The sequence below is a fragment of the Pieris napi genome, chromosome Z, assembly GCF_905475465.1.
Source record: "Pieris napi chromosome Z, ilPieNapi1.2, whole genome shotgun sequence".
NCBI lineage: Eukaryota > Metazoa > Arthropoda > Insecta > Lepidoptera > Pieridae > Pieris > Pieris napi.
In genome coordinates this window covers 12,454,356-12,478,456 of record NC_062259.1, presented here as the reverse complement: position 1 = coordinate 12,478,456, position 24,101 = coordinate 12,454,356, and the positions used below count along the sequence as shown (strand labels likewise).

The 24,101-nt window shown below is 33.2% G+C and overlaps 1 protein-coding gene across 1 annotated transcript; it reads left to right on the top strand.

The window, feature by feature from the left end:
- Positions 1–23,299, top strand: LOC125062739 (calcitonin receptor-like). Its single transcript, XM_047668840.1, has 9 exons — positions 1–169; positions 1,484–1,604; positions 2,940–3,041; positions 4,405–4,523; positions 12,218–12,291; positions 13,885–13,991; positions 14,175–14,282; positions 21,335–21,455; positions 22,064–23,299. Exons 1-9 carry the CDS (start codon positions 78–80, stop codon positions 22,093–22,095), a joined length of 876 nt encoding a protein of 291 aa, XP_047524796.1. The 5' UTR covers positions 1–77; the 3' UTR covers positions 22,096–23,299.
- Positions 23,300–24,101: the final 802 nt, after the last annotated feature.

Genomic DNA, 24,101 nt, shown 5'->3' with positions numbered 1-24,101 from the left:
CAAATGTTTCCATTTTTTTTTGCTGTTAAAAAACTAAACAATGAAAATGGATGACTTAATGATTGGTGTGATTACAGATGCGCAACCTAGGACACTTTTTCTACGTGGGTTCTTACGGCCTCGCGACATTTATCATGATTATGGCGCTTTTGATTTCCGTGGTTTTTCGGTAAGTTGTCTCTTTTTTTATATAGAACAGGGGGCAAACGGGCAGGAGGCTCACCTGATGTTAAGACATTCTCAATGCCAGAGGGCTCGCGAGTGCGTTGCCAGCTTTTTAAGAATTGGTACGGTCTTTTCTTGAAGGACCTTAAGTCGAATTGGTACAAAAATACTTCAGTGGGCAACTGGTTCCACATAGTGGTGGTGCTCAGTTGTGTAACGACGGACGTCGAGGTTATACGGGTGGAATTATAGTTGTACCAGATTTGCTTGCCTTGCTGTCTCTGACTTTTCCTCCTAGTGGCTGATGCACACGTTATTGAAATAGATAAAGAAGTTCTGTTGATTACCGACGTGGAAATGAATACTATAGTTATCCGAGATAAGATCGAAGAAGAGGTCCTAGTCCAGATAGAGTCCACGGTCGGGTTTTAGCGATTGCCCTTGAATATCTAACGGGACAATTACAGGAACTTTTCATTCTGTTTCCATATAAGCAAGTTCGACGAAATAAGGCTACTTTGTTTTCGTAACGGTAAATCTGATGGACTCCCGATCAACATACAGCCCAATTATCTTCCTTAACGAGGCTGGCAACAGCTTAGTAGCTGTGCGCCTATCACTTTTCTGGGGCCATTGGGGCTAAATACGAGATTAGGGCTGGTCAACCGACTATTGCAGCAATTATTGACCCAAAGGAGACATTTCACAGAGGACCATGGAGATAGTTCACAGAGGGAAGGCATTGTATCTTTAGATATTTCCAATGCCTTCATTAGCTTGCCGATCCAGTTTGTATTTGACATCTTCGCTTACGTTAGTTACTTTAAAAGCGTTAAAAATTCAATGCGACCGATACGATAGTGATAGTGTAGTCTTAGGTCTTCTAAATTGTATCTCAATCCACAATCTTGTCTTGAGCGCTCTCAAATCAATATTGTCTGTATAGCGCTTGAAATGAGATTTTTGATTGACGGTATGAAATAGTCCTTAAATTTACATACTACATCTCGAGCAGAGATACAAAGCCTGTTGCTTTGTATCGAGATAATTTCTGTGGGTGAAAATGTCAAATAAAAGTCGAAACCACGGTGCGATTGTTTTGTAATTGGTAAAATGGATCGCGACTGGTACTGTCACGTATCTGTGCTTGGACCAGACATGTTGTCGATCATAAAAAAATTAAACTTGCTGTCGTCTAGTCTCTTATTTTACAATCTCACCCCTCTTTAGTCTCTAGCCACACCTTTAGGAATAAGATGTTAAAATAGATGTTGCAATTTAATTTTTACTATGACTAACAAATGAATTTTCTTCAAAGGAAGGACTGGTTTCGCGTGATCCATTTCAACTTATTCCTTGCTAATTTGTTCAAAAACATCATGACTATGACATGGTATATAAACGTGATACGGGACCCAGAAGTGGTGTTATTTAACCCGGTAAGTTAATATATTTCTTTAATACAATCGACTTTAACTAGCATACCTATAGCTTAACGGCTTGCGATTAATAGTCTAGTCGACAAGTTGAAAATGGTACAAAATAGAGATACTGCTCTTAAAATTATGTTCGATAGCTCATTGGATCCGGAATGACGTCTAGAAAAATGTGCCAAAAGCGTGTATTAGCACATAAAAAATTGCAAAAGTTATAAACAATTAAAGATGAAAAAAAAAATGGCATTTCGTTTTTTAACAATATTTAACAAACTATTAATATTTAAGAAATTTCAAAAAAAGATTCTGAAAGAGGAGGAAATTTCCAATAAAAAAGCTCCCGGAACTCTATCTCCATTATTTATAATTTTAATTTAACGCTGAAAATAGGTCTGCGCGTGACATTTTTAGGATTCGCGCGTGGCGTCAAAAGCGACTACGGCACATTAATTAATTTATTTAAGGTATTGAATATTTTTTTTAAATTTGAAAAAATTATGGTATGTTCTGAACACTATAATTAATTTATTACCGTTGGAAATTTTACATAAAATTAATTTTTCAACAAGTTAAACGATTGTTAACTAACGAAATTTTCTCGAACTACCGTCTTAATTGTAAGTGAAAAAAAATGTTTAGTAAATGGTCGTAAAAAAATTTCGCTTTGTAGAGCCTTTCTTACATTCATACTTAACAAGATCGTGCCATTAAAAGTTAATAAAATATTTATACTTTGTTTATAACAATTTTTTACTTAAACAAAAACTAAAAAATCCAAGTAATGTTGTTTAAAGTTTTTTATTGGAAATTTCCTCCTCTTTCAGAATCTTTTTTTGAAATTTCTTAAATATTAATAGTTTATTAAATATTGGCAAAAAACGAAATGCCATTTTTTTCCATCTTTAATTGTTTATAACTTTTGCAATTTTTTTATGTGCTAATACACGCTCTTGGCACATTTTTCTAGACGTCATTCCGGATCCAATGAGCTATCGCACATAATTTTAAGAGCAGTATCTCTATTTTGTACCATTTTCAACTTGTTGACTAGACTATAACATAAACACGCGTTGACACGCTCACAATCACATAATTCAATCTTTGTTTGACGCTTGTATTATTTGTTGTGTTATATTCTTCCTTTCAGTACCATTAATTAGATAGTCCCTTAGTACTCGTAATAAAAAATTAACAGTAAAATGTGAATGAAAATCTTTGAAAGCTCTTGTTACAAAGTTCTCGAGTACTGTTGTCATTATATAAAAGCTACCTATGTTCAAGTCGCTTCAACTCAAACCTTTGAACTGTTTGTGGTAATGGTGTTTCTTCTTTTTATAGATATGGTGCCAGCTTACACACAACATCACTAATTACTCTAACTTGGCGAGTCATTTCTGGCTGTTTGCTGAGGCCGTAAACATCTACCAGACGGTTGTTATCGTAAGTATAAAACATGAATATTTAGGGGAATATGTTTTTGGATTTTATTTTCTTATAAACAAGTAGGAGGCCGACTGTGCCTGACACTTGTCGTTGATTTTTGGGTCTACGACATGCAGGCTTTTCATGACATTTGCCTGCATGAGCAACTTTTATTCTATGCGCACATACAAAAAAATAATTGGTGCTATCAGGATTTCCCTTGACCTTAGTAACTATGGCAACACTGATCAATTCTATTATTGATATATATAATATACATGCACTTTAAGTGCCCTGTAAACGATCAAATTTGCTTGACAAACTTGTTTGTCAAACTTCACGTTTTCATCAAACAATAGCTTAGACGATCAAACCAAATATCTATCAAATTTGTTAAATTTCTAGTAGTATTCTCCTTTCGTGACGTGACGTCGCCGTGCCGAGCGCGAGTAATTCAGATGACGCATTTTTGGCATTGACTCTAGCACTGTGTATCAAGACAAAAAAAATAAGACGATGGAGTCGAGAATGGTTGAAATTAAGAGATAAATATACCCACGAGAATTTGCTACGGGAAATATTGCGTACAGAACCTGAAGACTACGCAAACTTCCTGCGCATGGACCATAAAACTTTTGAAGATTGACTGACTATACTCCATACGGTTTTATTTAATAAATAAAATAAAAAGCCTTTTATTTCTTGCTAAAAGATATACAAAATAACATAGGTTTACTAAAAAGAAATAGGTTTACAAAAAATCAGGATAAACAGATATGAAATGCAACATAAATTCTTTGTTAGTAATATTGACACTCATATTGTCACTGAGCGTAGCGTCCTCCTTGATGTCAATATAACGAGTGAGATCTTGTTTCAAACTCGACATCAATCCAGATTTTCATCAAACACGACAAACACGTAGAATGTTTGACAAACGCGTCAAACACAGCAGTACACTATCAAATAATTTGACAAACACGTAAAATTTGACAAACAATTTGATCGTTTACAGGGCACTAAACACGACAAACACGTAGATTGTTTGACAAACGCCTCAAACACAGCAGTACACTATCAAATAATTTGACAAACACGTAGAATTTGACAAACAATTTGATCGTTTACAGGGCACTTTATTTCTTTTGTATTCACAGAGAAACGCAGTTGCGCCTTATTTATTCCCAGTACTCGTATAAGCGATTAATACCATTATAAAGTATGGAAAAATAGGTTTCTTAATTATTTACATTTTCCTTACGTTAATGTATATATTGCAACGATATACTTCAACTATAAAAAAATGCCATAACGAGTTTTCTACGTTTTATGTAAGAGAAAATTAAATTAAATTAAATTTTATGCCTTTATTTTTTTACAGGTGCAGTCCAGGATGAAGGACTCATTTTTGCCGTTCGCCTTAATAGGGTGGGGCATACCTGCAATTGTAGTGTCGATTTATTCCATGACCCGCATTTTCTACTCAGAAAACACGGAAAGGTGAGTCTCATATCTTTTAAAGCATGGTTTTAAAGTGATGTTTCGATGGGATTGATTTAGGGAAACGGCATCTTTGCAAAGACCTCAGTGATAGGGTTCCCAACGATTATACTTTGTTAAAGCTGTTAACCAAAAAAATCTATTCGATAACCGTTTTACAACTTAATACACGTCATTTGAAAGCAATGGTCCTCAAAAATCTCAAATAATTATTCCAATTCGCCATGAATCTAATCGAAATTTGTATTAATTTGGTTAATTCTCCGACTTTTTTATTGTTCTGTCTTATGGGATTGGGAACTTTGGAGCGTAGTTTTTACTTCAAGGCTGATTTACACAGGGTCAGTAGACAAGTCAGTCGCAGCGCCGCGACTGACTTTAACTCTTTACATGAAGTAAGTAGTAGTGGTGCGTTTCTCACGATGAGCACACGTGTGTGAAGTCAGTGGGAAAAATGAATTCGCGAAAACAACTGAAACGACGATTTAATTATTTGTTGAAAAATTTATCAATTTTGCTGTTGAATGAGTTAATAGAAATGGTAGAAAATGAGATAACTAAAAATAAACAACGCTGTTGACCGCATTTCTTCATTGCGGTAATTTAGAGATTTAATATCCCAAAGGCACTCGTTTTCGCCATATATTTGCACCAATTTTACGGTTTCGTCTTCGCTAAGCTTCATTTTTATCGCCAGCGAAAAAAACGTGGTCACTCTACAACGCAGCGGCAGTGATTAACCACGCACTGACTTGTCTGTTTACACGGGGTTTATTTGGCTGGCTCTCAGAGCTGATTTACACAGGGTCAGTAACTGACTACAAATTCGAGGCAAGTCAGTGCTGACCCGAAAAAAACCCTGTGTAAACTGATTTGAAGTCAGTGCAGTGGCTTAAAGTCAGCGCTGACTTGAATATTCGGACACGAATATTTTAAAGTCAGTTGGCGCCCCCCGCCACCCGCGCACCCCCGTGTGAGTCAAATAAACCCCGTGTAAACAGACAAGTCAGTGCGTGGTTAGTCACTGCCGCTGCGTTGTAGAGTGACCCTGTATTTTTCGCTGGCGATAAAAATGAAGCTTAGCGAAGACGAAACCTTAAAATTGGTGCAATTATATGGCCAGTTTGTACTCAGCAGGATCTTCAAATCGCAATTGCTTCAGCGACAAAGCAGAGCCACCAGTTTCGTTTCTATCGTCAATCCATTTTCTTACCCATTGTCGTTTATTTTTAGTTATCTCATTTTCTACAATTTCTATTAACTCATTTAACAGCAAAATTGATAAATTTTTCAACAAATAATTAAATCGTCGTTTCAGTTGTTTTCGCGAATTCATTTTTCCCACTGACTTCACACACGTGTGGTCATCGTGAGAAACGCACCACTACTACTTACTTCATGTAAACAGTTAAAGTCAGTCGCGGCGCCGACATTGGCGCTGCGACTGACTTGTCTACTGACCCTGTGTAAATCAGCCATCACTCTCTAGTCAACGCTGTGCATCGCGAATTCATGCTATAGCTGCAATAAACACAAACGCCATTGCATTTTATATATATTTATCTGTCCTTAGTACGAATAAAGTTTCTCGATTTTCAAAACATTAATTCTATTTGATCTATATTCCTGTTTGCATTTAGTTCCAAATACGCAATTCAAGTACTTCGTACAAAAATTTATAAAATAAAAACAATGGCTACAACGGTTTGGCCCCAGATCTCTGTATCTGTTTTATTTTCATTAATTTTCTTAAAAGGCAAGTTAATGATCACGACTATTAATATCATATTATGCCTATTCAGCGTAGGTTTTTAGTGGGTAGAGTTCAGTAATTGAGTCTCACAATTCACATGTCCACACATGAAATCGCGCAGTTGAGGGGAGCATAACAGCCAAAAAGCCAGTTAGGCCAGATAATGGCCACTATAAGCAGAAATTCTTGATTACATCAAAAAATAAAATTGAGATATCATTGCGAAGTGTTATTAAATGTTATATCACGTCCTTACAACATAAACAATTTAGTTGAAACCTTTTTTTAATTTCATATTTTAGTAGCTAATCATGAAATCTTTAATGGGTACATAATACATATCAGTAAATGACATTGCAACAAACCAGTTTTTATAATGTTTAGCGATAATCAATATCAAACGCTACAAGCGACGAGATGGCACTGTACTGAAATTTGCATGATATATAAAAATGTTTCTTGAATGAGAGGTAAGGGGAAAGAGACGTCTATTTTTTTATAGAACATAGGGCAAACGGGCAGGAGGCTCACCTGATGTTAAGTGATATATGGACACTTAATGCCAGGGGGCTCGCGAGTGCGTTGCCGGCCTTTTAAGAAAAACTCTCATTTCCCTTTACCACCACCACATTATAGTAGTAAAAACATACAGGGATGAATAATAAAATATAATGGTTATATATAGTAGGGTGGGTCAAATATGTATGAAGAAAAAAAAAAGTTTGGTTTTTATAGGAGCACAGTGACTAAAAGGTGCTAAATGGTGACTGTAAATAGAGTACGGAGTTTGATAGCATTCGGAATTAATCTTCTGCCTCCGGAGTCATGTGAAAATTAAAAAAATATATTAAAAAAGGGCCATTGCATATTGACAAGCAAAGATCTTTTGTTTTTAATATAAAGACCGAAAATCATAAGAATCTTTTGTTTATTAATAGAGGAATATGAAAATAGAGTAATAACAATTCTCATTAGCTAAATTATTATTTAATTGAAATGTTTAGGTGCCGTTAAAATCCTTCTTGCTGTCGAATTTTCGCATCGCTTTCCTTCAATCTAGCTGGGCGTCTATGAATCCCTCTCTTGATGGTTTATCGCATATAGTGGCTGAAACTTCTGTCACGGCTTTATCGGCTCTTTCTACTGCTTGATTGTGACAAGATAGACGTAGTAAATCCGGTTCTCCTTCTCCTTTCTGCTCAATAAATAATAGAATTTTTTTCGGTAACAGATTTTAATAGCGGTGGTTCAGTAAAACTTTTCTGCCAATTCAAAAGGTCGTAGTATGCTATTGCGTCAAATGTAATATTTGGTAACTGAAAAAGACACAGTGGTTTTAATATTGCTGATCTAACATGAGCTGAACTTTCAAAATTCGACGTGCAGCTAATTCGCGAATTTTCAGCTGGGGTCTGTTAACAATTCAAGTATTTTCTGGGTGCGTCAATAACAGCCTTCAATGCTGTTGGTGCATATTGCGTTTACTCAATAAGTTTACAGAAGGGCCTCGATCCATCATTACAGCTTGAAAGAGTTTTTATGGAAAACCATATCGGCGCGTAAAACTTAACAGCTTACGTTGCAAGAGTGCTTCATTCATCACATTCGTTTAAAGAGATTTTCAGAACGAGTCTCTACTTTAGCATACAGACGCAAAATCTTATTGTCTCGTTAGTTAACCATGGGGCATGAGACATTATGCCTGGTAATTTGTTCGCTAAATTGCTGGGAAATGTGCCTGTTGAAACTGCTTCGACTATTCTGTACAAGTAGTTCTGGTCTGTACTAACAGAAAGCTCCAGTAGGTTCGTAGGAATAGGAGTAAACTGAGTTATGGAACCCTCTCACAGATTTTAAGCTGCTTACTAATTCCTCTGAAAATGTTTGGGGCTCAGACGTACTGCCGTCAATATGTTGAAATAACTAATTTTGTCATCTGTTTTGTTGTGTCGACATCTATACTACCAATTACCATTTTTCTCGCGGATCGTCGATCTACTATGAAGCTGTGTTTTCTTGCAGGTACTTTTTACCCCAAAAAGGGGCAAATCTCGACACTTGCAAGTCAAGACGTCATTCCATGACGAAAATCTTCGATCTTAAATCTAGGTTTTTTGGGTGAGATTTTAGCAAATTTTTGCATTTTAAATGATATGATTCCAGCATTTCCTTCATTTGTTTAGGTTCAACTGTAGGAATAGATGATTTCGTCCACATTTCTATTAGTTTTGCAATCACAATACCCTCAATTTCTTTATTTCCCGAATTTTAGCTTATGTCGGGTTCACCCATACAATTTCATCACATCTTCATATGTGGGCAATATGTTGTCTTTCAAATCACATAGACTAACAAATAACGGATAATTCCAACATTTTCTCGTATATATTTTCATTCTTAATAAGTCGTTAAAAAGTGACTGCACTCAATTACGTAATGCGTGCAGACATAGATTGTCTTTGCTATAAGTTGTGCGTTTCTCGTCACATCTAACACCACACCACACTGGTGCCAACCCCTCTTTACACTTTTGTCCTCGAACTAAACAAAACAAAAGATGCACTATTCTTTTTAAAAACAAATAAGCGCGAATAAAGATTTAAATAAAGTGAAGAAAAAAATCGCAACATGGGCTCAAAAATTACAATTTTTAATAAATTCTATCTCAATCCGGAGGCAATAAAATTTAAAATAATTATATGTATTTCAACTTTACGTATCAATAATATACGCCATTTAGCACCTTTTTGACGCTGTGCCTGTACGAATAACTAGATTTATTTCTTTTGGCCCACCCTAATATATAGTTAAAAAAAAATTAACACAAATTTTAAAAATTTGGTCCTTTTGGCATTAAAAATCATCGTTACGAGTATAGCGGAGTCCGTAATGGGTCCGTTCCGGTCGGCGGCAAGGTGGGCGCAAGGCGGGCATTAACGCTGGCAAGATTTCCTCGCTGTATTGCGATACTTATTCGTTGAGCGAGGAAAGCACCAGTCACCGGTACTTTCTACCAGGCGCCAACTTAAATCTAATTTTTTTTTCTAATCTAATTTTCAATTTTTTTTATTACGATATAGGTTATAAAAATTGTAATTATTGTATATTTGTTTAATTTTAAATAATTATTTTGATAAGGGTTAAAGGTATCCAGGTCAAATTTCTTTCATCCGCTACGACCCGTTAAATTTAGTTGCAAAAGAATATAATGACATTTTAAACACAATTGTACGTACATGTCAGAACATTTAAACATGTAATACACCTAGCAGTAGGATTTATTAGTAATTGTGCACAAGTCTTATAAAAATAAATTAATATGGTTTATTGTTCAACAAAAATTACTAAAAAATATAATAACAATTCTAAATTAACCTATAAAAGGGCTACGTACTTTTAAGCTTCGATTTTATCTATTCCCACAAAATTTTTTAACTACCAAGCTTTGATATAGGAACAATGATCAAGTATACAGTATTTAGAATATTCTTAAACTACAACGTAATAATACAGATTAATAAAAAAAAAAAAAGTTTGGCCCCTGTGGCAATGTTCCTTTATCGCTGGCAGCAAACTAGTAATATAATATAGAAACTAATAATTCAAAAACATTTTGTAGGAGTCGGCATCCCTATTAGTAATAGCTTTTATTGAGGGTAGTGACACAAGAGTAACGCGGGCACCACACATCAAACAGTTTTTAAATAATTTGATCTTAACTGGTATTACTTTGCAAATACGATTAAAATTAACCTGACAACTAAAAATCATTAAATTATTTTAACGTGTTTGGTAGGTAGTATTAGGTAAACTAATAAACAAATTCTTGTGTCAGCTATGCAGTGGCGGATTTACCAGCAGGCTGAGAAGGCTGGAGCCTAGGGCGGCAAATTTTAAGGGGCGCCAAATTTAGTTCATAAATTTTTTATTTCGGTTTACAAATTTAAAAAAAAATATGATACACACACATAATACGAATTTCGAAAATTGGAGAGAAATTAAAAATCGAAATATTCTCATATACAGTGCTAATTAATAAATATTTCAACATCTCTGCATGAACAATTAAAACAAGCGTTTACTGATTAACCATTAATGATTATGAACTTTTAGAATATCGCGATTCGATATTATAATCGAAATTTAGTAATTTTTACATATATTCACTGATAACTGCTATAATTTTTTGTTCGTGTACCTAATAATTATGAGATCTGCTTACCCAATTCAATCGATATAATATCGATGGTCTAATAAAAATACTGACTAAAATTGACTAATTTTTATTAAATAAAAAACTAGTTCAATATCTTATAGAGATCATATTAATCAAATAACTGATATTTGAACGACTATGACTTGACAATAAAAAAATTCCCTCCACAAAATATGAAGTGAGACAATATGCTCATTAGAAAATTGATACATTTTATCAGTTAATTACTTTATTTGCAGTAAGAAAAGTTTAGAAAATCCAAATGAGCAGGCCTTAAGCGCTCATGTCCTACACGAATTATTTAAATTAAATGTTTACATCAGTAGATTTGATAACTTTTTCGCAAAGCCATTTTTTCAGAAAATGCCAATCGGAATGAATTAATTATAATAAGATAAAACAATACTCAGCTGCAATTTTTTATATATTTTAGATATTTTTTCCTTAAAATAATGTTTTTGATAATTCTTTGCTGTAAAAATAATCAAGGATCTAACACGGTACCATCGTTCTCAATAAAAATAACTATGTATATGGGAAAAGTTGATGTAACGAGGATGATGGAGCACAAATTATAAAGTTGGAATTTTATTGATAGAAAATTGATATGATTGTGGACTAAGATATCAAAATTTAGAGGCGGCAAAAATTGAATAGCCTACGGGCGGCAAATCTATAAATCCGCCACTGCAGCTATGCGTGCCTCTAGCGAAAGTAACATAAAAAAATTGCGTACATCATAAATTTAAAACAGAATTATTATTATTCTTAATTGTATAATTTACAAGCAATTCTAAACAGAATAAACCTTAAATATATAATATAAAAAGGTCGGAATATTCAAGAACTGAAAGCCTTATTTGATGTTACCTATTAAGGTATGTCTATATATGTCATAAGGTATGGTATGTGACACATGTCATATTTTTTGACAAACAGTTCGGTATGCGAAAATATCGCCATAAAAGCTTTTTGCACCAACCACACTAATACTTGCATTTTAGTAAATGTTTGGTTTTAAAATGAGTTATGATTTTTTTTTTGTCTCGACAAATTGCCAATATATTGTTATCAACCATAAAATATTTGATAACGATGATGTTGGTCAAACTAGATTTAAATAAGAAATTTGCCTGTTTAAAATGTAGTATTCTAAACTATATAGTATTCCAATTTCATTAAAATGTATATTATTTAATAATACTTCTTCTTGTAGTAGCATTTAGGGTATATATATCTATAAATTGCGATTTCAAGTTCAAGTTTGAATATTAACGTCTGTTCCGTGGCCAACTGGATTGTGGTTCATGTAATCGGATGTGGGGCGTGAGATGCCGAAATCCCGTTAGTGCAAGCGCGCGAGCATTGAGCAACAAATTCTTCACTTTAAATATTTCCCTATTTTAATTATTTAGAATGCTATGATGTTTCCACTATTCTATGTAACTCTAGTGGAGTTACATAGAATACTACTTCGACTAGTAGCACGGTTTTTGGATATCATGGATTTGGAAGACATGCAAGTCGCAACTACACTCCGCCATTCCACTTTGCCCTTGATGAGAGGTCGACATAACCTCGACGACAAATGGTAATTTAAATATTTAAGCGAAACAGATTAGTCAAAAACTCTTTTTGTATGATTTTTGAACGTTTACTTTTCAAAAATTAAACAAAGTTTATTACTATATTTATTGAAACTAAAATAAATGTTGTTTTTTTTAGCTGCTGGACCGGAACCCAAGGCGATTTCTACATAATATCTGCGTTTAACTATGGAACTCTAATAGCTGATTCCGGTAAGTTTATTTTTAATTAGCTTTCTAAAGACCCATTTTTCAGTTTCAAAGCATAGACACGTAACAACTATTTATGGTAAGTACAGTATAGAGTGAATACTTTAATTTAATCCTAGGTTGAATTACTATTATATTTTATTTATGAAGTACTAGGTGACCCGGCTAACTTCGTTTTATTTATTTATTTATGCTTTATTACCTTATTCACAAACATACACATAACAAGAATACAAAAAAGAACATGTTACAAAAGTTATAAGGCAACGGGCGGCCTTATCGCTAACAAGAGATTTCTTCCAGGCAACCCTAATGTGGAACAATGAAAAAGAAACACCTACAGAAGGTAGAGTACAAGAATTACAAAAATTATCAACAAAAAAAAAACTCAAAATAATCAACGGGTTAGTAACGGCTAAAGCTAAAAAAAGTGTGTACTTAGAGGGACGACGACGACTAGGAGACCGATACTTAGAAAAAAGGAAGATATGTTAGGAATTTAATGAATTTAATTGTCATTAAAATATGAAGTGTCGAATAATAAATAATAAATAATAAATAATAAATAATAAATAATAAATAATAAATAATAAATAATAAATAATAAATAATAAATAATAAATAATAAATAATAAATAATAAATAATAAATAATAAATAATAAATAATAAATAATAAATAATAAATAATAAATAATAAATAATAAATAATAAATAATAAATAATAAATAATAAATAATAAATAATAAATAATAAATAATAAATAATAAATAATAAATAATAAATAATAAATAATAAATAATAAATAATAAATAATAAATAATAAATAATAAATAATAAATAATAAATAATAAATAATAAATAATAAATAATAAATAATAAATAATAAATAATAAATAATAAATAATAAATAATAAATAATAAATAATAAATAATAAATAATAAATAATAAATAATAAATAATAAATAATAAATAATAAATAATAAATAATAAATAATAAATAATAAATAATAAATAATAAATAATAAATAATAAATAATAAATAATAAATAATAAATAATAAATAATAAATAATAAATAATAAATAATAAATAATAAATAATAAATAATAAATAATAAATAATAAATAATAAATAATAAATAATAAATAATAAATAATCAATAATCAATAATCAATAATCAATAAAAATAATAAATAATATGACGGTAATTTTTTTTCCTAGAAGAAGAGATAAAGAAGTTTCATTTCAATAAAGTAAAGTCTAAAGGAAAAATAACAATAATAATAAATAAAAGTATGTATAGCCAAAAATTTACGACGAAAAGCGACTTAGTGTATTACACACTAAGTCGCTTTTTAAAGTCTCTAGACGGAAGATCTTTTAATTCTTTTGGTAATTTATTGTAAACTTTAATTGCCATACAAAAGGGGTTATTCCGAAACAGTTCCAGATTAATTTGAATTGTATTTTATGGTTGTACAATTCCAAAAATATCACACACGATCTATATGTGAAAGTATACCTACACTGATAATTTCCGGTTTAAATTTAAAAAAAAAATATTATACATTATCTAATTAAGTGTTTTTTAACAGTTCTTCTGGCGATGGTAATCTACATAGAAAAGCAAATGACCAAACGATTTCCTCGCCATGTCAGAATGGATGCAGCGATGAAATCTGCAAAAGCTTCTCTTATTTTGGTAAGTTTCTTCCATCATATACTATTTAATCCAGCCTAAGCCTTAAGTCAATAACATGTGGCACAAATAATGAGGCCTTTAGCTCCTTGGATCATACAAAAATTGACAGCCTAGAATCGATCTGTTTAATGATATTGTGTAGAAATTTTGAAGTTGGCTTAATGTGTTTTATTATTTAACCAGATTCCTCTGTACGCGGTTCAGGACTACTTGATTTCGAAGCAGCAATCTCGTCTGTATGCTCTCAACGTGTCATGCCTAATAGTTTCTGCTGTCATCGCTATGTTCAAGGTAAGTATGTACTTAGAGAGTCTTAGAGACTCCTATTATCTTCGTAAGTATCGTGAGTTGTCCAATTTTTTTAATTCTAGTAATTTATTTTTCATGTAAAGTCAACCGGGGCTAATGCGTCACAATACTTTGAATAGCATATATATTTGGTTATAACAAAAATATTATAAGCCCTCATAAGCTATAACTTATGATACATGTTAGGAAATTTAATCAAATTTTATAATTAAAGGCAATTTCATGGTATTTTAAGTAACTTCTACTTGTAAATGACGTTTTTACAAAAGCTGTGATATTTAGGCCCCATTACCTTAAGTGGGGCGAATGCGTCTTTCAGTATGTATCATGTGTTTGGAAGAGCTATTTACAATTTAAATAGAGATAATTTATAACAGTACTAGTAATCTAGCTTATTATCTTGTAAGCCAAATTCTGCACCAAGTTTAAGATAATTAAGTAGTTGAGCAAAAATATTCGGGGCTATGGCGTCTAATTTTCCTAGTTTCTTGTAGATGCATTCGCGCCATCCAAGATTCCAGGGGTGCCAAATATTTTTTTCTAATAGGTAGTATTTTTTAAATTTTTAATCAAACCACAACTTAAAATTATACACCATTTATTAGAATAAAAGTCTGACAGCATTTTGCCCTTACAATTACAAGTGTTATGATTTGTAATGATCAATACATAACTAGATAGAGTTACGAAAACATGTGAGATCTTTTAGTTAATTGAATTTCAAGTTTTTCTATGTTAACAACACTTATAATATTGATAATAATTATGAAAAAATCAGTCTTTTTTTACAATACTTAAAAATCAGCACTGCTTGCTTAAGATTACGTAAATCTCGTTGTCTTATGTACGAAACATCACTGAATATTGTAATTTTTAAAATTTTCGTCAAATGTAACATGACCTCTGCGAGATATATTAGGCTTCTGAAGGAACATTACAATATCATCGTAATGTTTAACTTCTGATATATCCTCCACGTCTGGGTAGTGAAAAGACATAAACCTACTGTTCTTTATTTTTCTCAAAAAATTCACGTTGGGTATATTATTTTCATTAACAGAAATAATATTCCCCACGTAATACTTCACGGACTTTTTGGTTATAAAACGCACTAGTATCAAGTCGTGAACTTCTAGATTCCTTCTGCCAACATTTGGTTCAAATTCTTCATTTCTTACTATATTTTCGTCACGATTTGAAAAAACTTCATCAGTTACATTTTCATTGCATGAGTACAGCGACAAATTATCAAAATCTTACATTTCCGCTAACTAATGTTCACCATAAAGATCTAAATCTTCACAGCTTATATCAGATCCATAAAAGCATATCTGTTTCAACTTCAGATTCTTCGTCGTAATCAACACACTTCTTTTGTTTTTTGGCCCTTTTTTTAGATTTTTTATCAGCCTTCTTCTTCTTTAGTGAGTGTTTGGCTTCCTTGCTGCAATGGGGTTCTTTGTTATCTTTTTTTGTAGGTTTTTTAATGTTCTTTTTTGCTTTATCTTCCTCTTCTTTTCTTTTTTTTTCTAAAAATTCTTCCCTTGGAATTACTTCACAACCTTTTGAAATTTTATTTTTTTTCAGTTTCACTGTCAAAAACATCACTTCGTTTAATTTTCTGCAATAGTAAAGTTTCGAAAGAAATTTTTTCTGAAGCAGACAAAATTCGATCTTCAATAATGTTGATCTTGTTTGTGCTGAGTGTGTTTGAGTCGTTTAAGTTAAATCCCATTCCTTGATTGTTTTCATTCAGTGTGATCTGTGGGTTCCTGGCTACTGTTTACCTTGTGGAGTACTATTTGCAAACTCAAATATTTCAAAAAAGGAATTTGTTTTCTAGATTTTTTAAATTGTGTAAATCTTTTTAGCGACTCAGGGTCAAATGTTTCTTCTGGAATAGCGTCTCTGTTGAATGGGTATATGCCGCCTTTTCTAAAGCCATTCCGTATAATATTAGGATTCAGTTCACGCCACACTTCTCCAATAATGTGACTAAATTCATGTTTCGGCAACTTTTTACCATTGTCATTTCAATCGTTGCCATTGTACCAGTTTTTCGTCCCAACTATTTTTCATCGATTTGAAAACTGACAAATCTAACGGTTGCAGTAAATGGCTTGCATGCGATGGTAACTTTATAATCGTCACTCCGCGTTTTTGTGCTTCTTCTAAAATTGTCAATTGGATGTGAGTAGAATGACCGTCAAAAATTAACAACGCAATAACGGTAGTATTGAACATATACTTTTCAAATACTTTAGAATCTATCCAGCCATTTGGCGTAGCAGCATAAGATGTATTCATGTAACCTAGTTCCGACATCCATTGGTCCCATGTATTTTTTCCTCGATTTATAATTAATGGTGGCAATTTATCACCAGCGGCGCTGGCAGTAAACAAGATAGTAACGTTATCTTTGCCAGATGATGCGATAGTTCTTGTACTGGCAAATCCACGGGCGCCAACAACTTTTGTTTTATCAGGGTCATTTCCAAAACTTGACTCGTCCAGATTCCAAACTTTTTCTGGTCTTCCTTTTAAATCCAGTTCATTCAAAACCTCTTCAAGGATACAAAAGTACTCGTTTACTATAAAAGGGTCACATGCAACTTTCCTGGACATCTCCACTGCTTGTGGCTTTTTTAAGGACAGATTGTGTCTTTTCTTGAAAACAGAAAACCAATCATATCCAGGCCGGTTGTTTTTAAACGGGGTTAAGTAATTATTTTGAATCACATGTATGCTAACTAAATCCAGTGTTTCTTTAGACGTAAGTCCAAACCCGAACTTCTCCATAACTCGCAGACCATTAGCTAGTTTGAGCTCGTTGTCTGTGTCAATCACGGTGGGTGGCCCACGAGTTTCTTTTACGACACCTCTTTTTTTATTTATTCGATCACATATAGTCGTGCAAGGTATATTGTATTTACGTGCCGCTTGGTACAAATTTATTTTGCCACTTCGTACTTCCTCTACAGCTTGTTTTAATGTTTGAAGATCATATGTAGTGGTTGTTTTTCGTTTATAGTGCCGAACCACGGTGTTGAAAAACCTAAAAAAAACAACGTACTTTATTATCAAATAAAAACAAACAATTCACTGACCTATTTATATACTACTATTACCATAAAATAAAAGATTTAGAACCTTTGACAATGGGGCTTTTGCGTTACAATAGACGCAATCACCCCGTCAAGACGGACGCATTAGCCCCAAAGCAAAAACATAACCTACACATTTTGAATTGCATAATGTCTCCAATACGCTTGGGCTAGCGTGATGACTAGAGACATTCCCTCTCGCCTAAGAGAGGAGTCTTATGGCCATTAGTGGGACATATAAAACGTGTAATTGAGTACTCTGAAAATCTCGAAGTTTAGATATTACAATTAAACTGAGTACAACGTGACCCTTTTTTAATGATAGGATCAAAAGAATTGGCCGCGGGCCCTAGTTACGCCACTGAATTTATGTATTATAAATCAAATCTTAAACTACCGTTTTAACATAATTGAAGTGCTCATCGACTAATGCAACCCAACGCGGTACCGATGTGCGTATATGTAGGTATGGAAATGTCTACTAAGAATTACGAAATTAAAGTCCTATTGAAGTTACTAGGTAGGAATGTAACCGTTTCGAGAATACACTTGAATAATGTCAAAATTCACATAGTAATTGTTGTAATATTATGGGGTTTTGACTTTGGTCGTGACTGAATTATCTCTGGAGAGTGCAAATGGACAGCTTCACCTGACCGCCCTAGGCACGACGATATTTAAACACCTTTCTATGTTTGGGCTAACACTGAATTTTAATACACCCCTATAACGTGATATTTGTTTATTCTGACCCAGGATGACCACTAGACCAAGGGTCTAGTGGTCATCCTGGGTCATTGTCACGCAATCATATAAGTAGACAGTTTTTTTATTTATTTATAAGTAATCTTACAGCTAACATACATAATATTACAAAACAAACACTTAGACAGTACAGAAAGCCAAAACAGATTACATAGATAAACAATATTATATACGAAAAATAAAACAAATAAGCGCATCAATAGACAAAACTATATACATACAGAAAACTGAAATTTAATATTTAAAACAACAAATAATACTAAATATTTTGAATCACTACCTAAACAAAACTAGATTCTTCCCGCCTCTTCAAATGTTCACATGTTCTTTGGTGAGGTGGAAAATATCAATATCCACATAATTAGTGTCATAGTTAGATAAAACCCGAAACATTGGTGAATTATGCAGGTAATTCGAGTTCGTACGAGGCACATGGAACAATTTTGTGTGTCTTGTCGCATATGGATAAGGAATTTTAAAAGAAATTAACGACAGCAAATAGGGGCTATCGATCCGCCCATTAAGAATAGCGTGTAAAAAAAGCAGGTCTTGCTGACTTCGCCGACTTTCTAATGAGTCTAAATTAAAATAATTGCAAGAATGTGCATAACTATCGAAGCATTGGTATTTTTTAAAACTAAGGAATTTTACAAACTTTTTTTGTATATTTTCTACTGCTTTTTTATACTTTGTATAATATGGAGACCACATAACACCCGCATACTCCAGCACGCTTCTAACATAAGCAAAATATAAGCTTTTAATGCAATGTATGTTATTAAATGTCTTGCATGACCGCTTGACAAATCCTAGTTGCTTATACGCTTTGCCTGTTATGTCATCGATATGTTGTGATAGGCCCATTTTTTCATATAATTGTATTCCCGGGTCTTTTACTAATTTTACTTGTTTTATTGGGGTGTTATCGATTTTGTAAGTGTATTGTATTTTTTTGTTTTTACGCGAAAAAGTTATCTTATTACATTTGTTTATATTTATTGAAAGTTTATTTTGTTTGTAGTATATTTCTAGCCTATTAAGATCTTGTTGAATTTGATTACAGTTATCTATTGATTTTATTCTTACGAACATTTTTTGGTCATCCGCGAACATAAGATGTTTAGAAAAGTGAAAACAGTATTTTATATCGTACAAATAAGCATTAAATAATAATGGGCCAAGTATTGACCCTTGGGGTACTCCTGATGCAATGTTAGTGAACATGCTTTTGTACCCGCATATTACTGTTGCTTGCCGTCTGTTAGTTATGTATGACTTAATCCATCTATAAAGATCACCACGTATTCCAAGGGAGACAAAGCTTATGTAATATATACAGTATAGCTTTAAAGATGTCGTGTTCCGTTATGTAAATGTTATTATATATGATATCTGACTCAGGTAGGTCAGGTAGGTCATAAGTATCGTCAGGAGAGTGGAAGACGCTGTTGAAGAATTTATTAAAACCATCACAAATCTCAGGCTCCGATTTATAGGACTCATCACCAAGTACCGGTATGCTAGGGTACTCAGATTTACATTGCCTCTTATTTCTTAAGTATGATCACAACGCCTTAGGATTTTTAGCCATGTTATCTTGTACATACTGTTCGTAAGATAGCATGCACTTTTTGGATATACGCTTTTGCCTACTACGTAACAATGAGAACTCGTCATAGTCTCGCGGGTTCTTATACATTTTCCAACGTCTGTGAGCTTTTCATTTATCTTTTATAATGTGTATAAGAGACTAAGAGTACCACACGGGGTACTTATTATTGCATTTATTACGGCTTATTGGGACATTGTTTATAATAATTCTATTCACAATATCGTAAAACTTTGTCGTAACTTCATCGATAGTATCCCTATTTAGTTGCTGCGTCCAGTTGACCTCTCTTAGTTCCTGATTAATAGCATCGTAATTACCGCGATAGAAATTATACTTTCGACCAACTTTTGGAGGTATTTTGCGCAGAAGTAAGTCAGTTGCATCTATAGTCTATACTTAAACAGGGATGATGCATATCGGGCTTATCCAATGCTATGTCAGCTCTGGTATTATCCAGAGAGACATTACTTAATATTAAATCCAACACATTGTTACAAATATTGGGAATATAATTATGTTGTGTTAGGCCAGAAGAATTTAACTTTTTTATGAAATCTTCGGAGATTTCTTGTAACTGGGTCGTACCCTGCTTTAAAATAATAGGTCCCGTGGGAGACCAGTTAATGATAGGAAGATTAAAGTCACCAACAATTATGAAGTAATCATTTGGGTTTGGTCAGTTATATGACTGAATGAGGAAATAAACGTCATAAGTCGTTGCGGCTGCTTAGAATCGGGAGGTATATAGACCAATCCAATATGAAGATTACGCCGACCATTAGCTCCAAGTGAATTTTCTGGTATAGTAAGCCACAAAGTTTCGACGTTAGCGCAGTTCCATTCAGGTCTTTCATAAGCCTGCAATTTAGGAGATATATAAATTAACAAACCTCGCCAATATTTTTTATGTGATGTTTCTTTAGTTCTATCACGCCGAAACATAGTATAATTACCCCCACAAAGTTCGCTGTCGTAAAACTTATCGCTTAACCAAGATTCAGTTATTAAAACAATATCAAAAGTAGATAAGAGTAGATTGCGATAAAATTCAGTCGTTTTCGTCCGTAAGACTCGCACGTTTTGATAGAATATGGTTAGGGTTTTATCCAACATTTAACGAAAAATCAAATGTTTGCAAAAACGTCGGTACGTTTATGCAAACATTTTTATGTAGGTAGGAAGATCTCGAATTCTGTATTACTGTGAAATTGTAAATCAAGAAACAAAGCACTGCTAAAACCACTGAAAAATACACGAATGATGCCATAAAATAATTGCTTAAATAATAAAAATACAAATGCAAAGTAGAATCTAAGAAATTTTTGATAAATCCCGCTCCGAATTTATTGTAATCGCTGGGGACTCTTCGTTTCTGCGTTAAAAAAATGCAACAGTTTTTGACCCAAACGAATTTGTAACCTTTGTTCGTAGCCATTGTTTTAACCTCTTTTAGCAGATATTTGTTTTCAGGGGTCAGGTGCTCGTTTACAAAGAATTTCTTTGAATTTCCAGCCAAACCAATATCAGAATAATAATTAAAACTTTTCAAACAGGGAGTGCTCTCAGCTACTTCTCACTGCTTGGATAACGAGGATTTTGTCATATCTTGTAACAGCTTGTCGGGATGCCGCCAAGAGGAGCCCGAAGTTGAAATCCCTATGACCGATATGAGTGGTAAGTCTTACTTATATTACTACTTCATACACTTGATTTTTTTTATGTAATAGGCGGCAAACTTGCTGGAGGCTCACCTGATGTTTAGTGATACCTAGTATGGGCGTACATGCCCATGGACACTCACATTGCCGGAAGGCGCGCAAGTGTGTTGCCGGCCTTTTAAAGAATTGGTACGCTCTTTTCTTGAAGGACCCTTAGTCAAATTGGTTCGGAAATACTTAAGTCGGCAGCTGGTTCCAAATAGTGATGATGCGCGGCAAAAACTGCCTTAGAAAACGCTCAGTTGTTGAACGACGAACGTCGATGGTATTCTGCCTTGACGTCCGATAATGAAACTCAGCTGCAGGTATTAGTACGAACAACTCCTCTGAACGATAGCCCCCTCCACAAAAAGGGGACCCCACGTGTGAGCCCTTCTAAGTAACGCACTGTCGTCTGCCTCAAAGAGTTATTTTGCAGGCCTCCATTACCCGATACTGGTTGGACTGAATACTGCTTCAAAGGATGAATTATTAACTCTTTGCATTATAAGCTTTAGCATGATAAGCAATCATAATTAAAAATCTTAGAACTAAAACTAAAAGGTATTCTTTTTTTAAACTCAGGTAACATACACCGTCGTGATTCACCTGTCTAAATAAATAGCTTTCATTCGAACCGAATATACGACCAACCTGGCTTTACATCGTGGACTCTTCGCATCCTTAGCATATGTTATGAAGCAAATAAAAAAAAACTGTGTTAGAATTCGTGTAAAACGTAAAACAAACTCTAATCTAATTAATTCGATTTCTTGGCTGAAAATTTTACTGGTTATTCTTGGCTGTTCTATTAATTAGATGAGAATTTGTATTACGCCATATATGGGTATTACCATTGTCAAAAAAAAAACACATATATGTAGTAGAAAAATTTTAATCGAATAGCGTTAAGATTCAATTATCTCTTAAAAAATAAGAAATTGTATTTTAAAAAATATCTAGATGTTCGTCCATTATTTATTAGTTCTAGCTTCTTCCGCAACAGCTAAAAACAGAGGATTTAATTAGCCTCCCTGTTGTTTGCGGCATTTCGGACCAACTGTCCGAAGTTGACTTTAAGTCTTTCAAATTTTGTAGACTTATTTTACTTCTAGAATCTCTTTTTTCGTTTAAGAATAAAAAATCCGACTAAACATTTGTCATTTATTTTTTAATTGTGTTAATTTAATTCTTAAATAGGTACCACCGATGACACGTTTCAATCATACATTTACTTACGATTTATAGGGAATTTTAATTTAGAATTTTATATTGAATCCCTATAAATCCCGACCCCAATGTTGTTAAATATATCTGTTTAAGATTATTAAAATATTAGATAGTATGTGTAATGGTCTAAGAACCATAATAGCTTTAAGGTAAAGGTGATCTCATATTAAAATTATGTCAACGCTAAATGCAAATTGTCTGGCGAAAAATATTGACCAATGACATCGGTCTCAGAAAGACAAACTGTGTCGGAATCCATCGGTCGGCGTAATTCTAAAAACGCATCTAGAGATCTTGACTCGCTCTTGCCCTCGACCAGGCTAATAATATTAAATACAAAAAAAAATATTACTGAATGTTATTCTCAATAGAAAGTTTATTAGATGTTAGCATTAGAAAAATTTTAGAAGTTTAAGGCTTTTTGTGTATGGACATCGAAGAGTGTGGATTATTTGTGCGATCTTTATGTAATAGTAATAGTAATAGTAATAGCATTACTATATTAGTAAACTAGTTCAAAATAAAAAAGTATCGATGTTGTTATATGATTGTGTTGATATTAATAAAGAACACAGAAAATATTAACTTAAAGTATTTCATTTATTTGACCTAAGAGATGGGAGGACGAACTGAAACTAACAACAGGCTACAACTGCAGAAGAGTCGCAAAAGATAGAAAACAGTGGAAAGGGTTAGAGGAGGCCTTTGCCAAGAGGCACACCGAACTCCGAGATATACTGGAGTGAAAATATATTAAAGTTCAGATATATAAAATGACAGAGTTTCGGAATTTAAAGGCTATATTATTATTATTATTACTTAATTTATTTACAAAATAATTCTTCTGCATTCATTCCATATTCTATCAAATATATATAACATAAAGGTTGGCTTACACGGGCAACTAAAATTGCTCAATTCCAGTCAATACTCGTCAACTATGACGTCACGACTACATCAAGCAATTTACGGCAACAGCAACAAGCATCAATACTGCGCAATACAATATTGAGCGATATGGCGCAACTTCATCAACTAGGCAATACTGTCCTACACGAGCATTTCAGTATTCTCTCGCTATGGATGACATTGTTCTTGCTGCGGCGGCTTGTAGCGCTTTTTTTATTATTAATCAAAAACAAAAAAGAAAGAAAAGGAATAGGCGTATCTGGGTGCGATCGTTTTTGGCAAAGAGGCCGCAATTTTCATTGTGTAAAGAATTAGATGATATATTATTCAAAAAATTTACTAGAATGTCACGAACAGTCTTTGAATTACTTTTGAATAAAGTAATTAGAGATTATTATTATTTAGACCTCTCGCTCTCCCCGCGGAAGCAAGACGGCAAGCCGCACAACAAACAAGTGCGAAAGAGTTATAAACAAAAATTTCT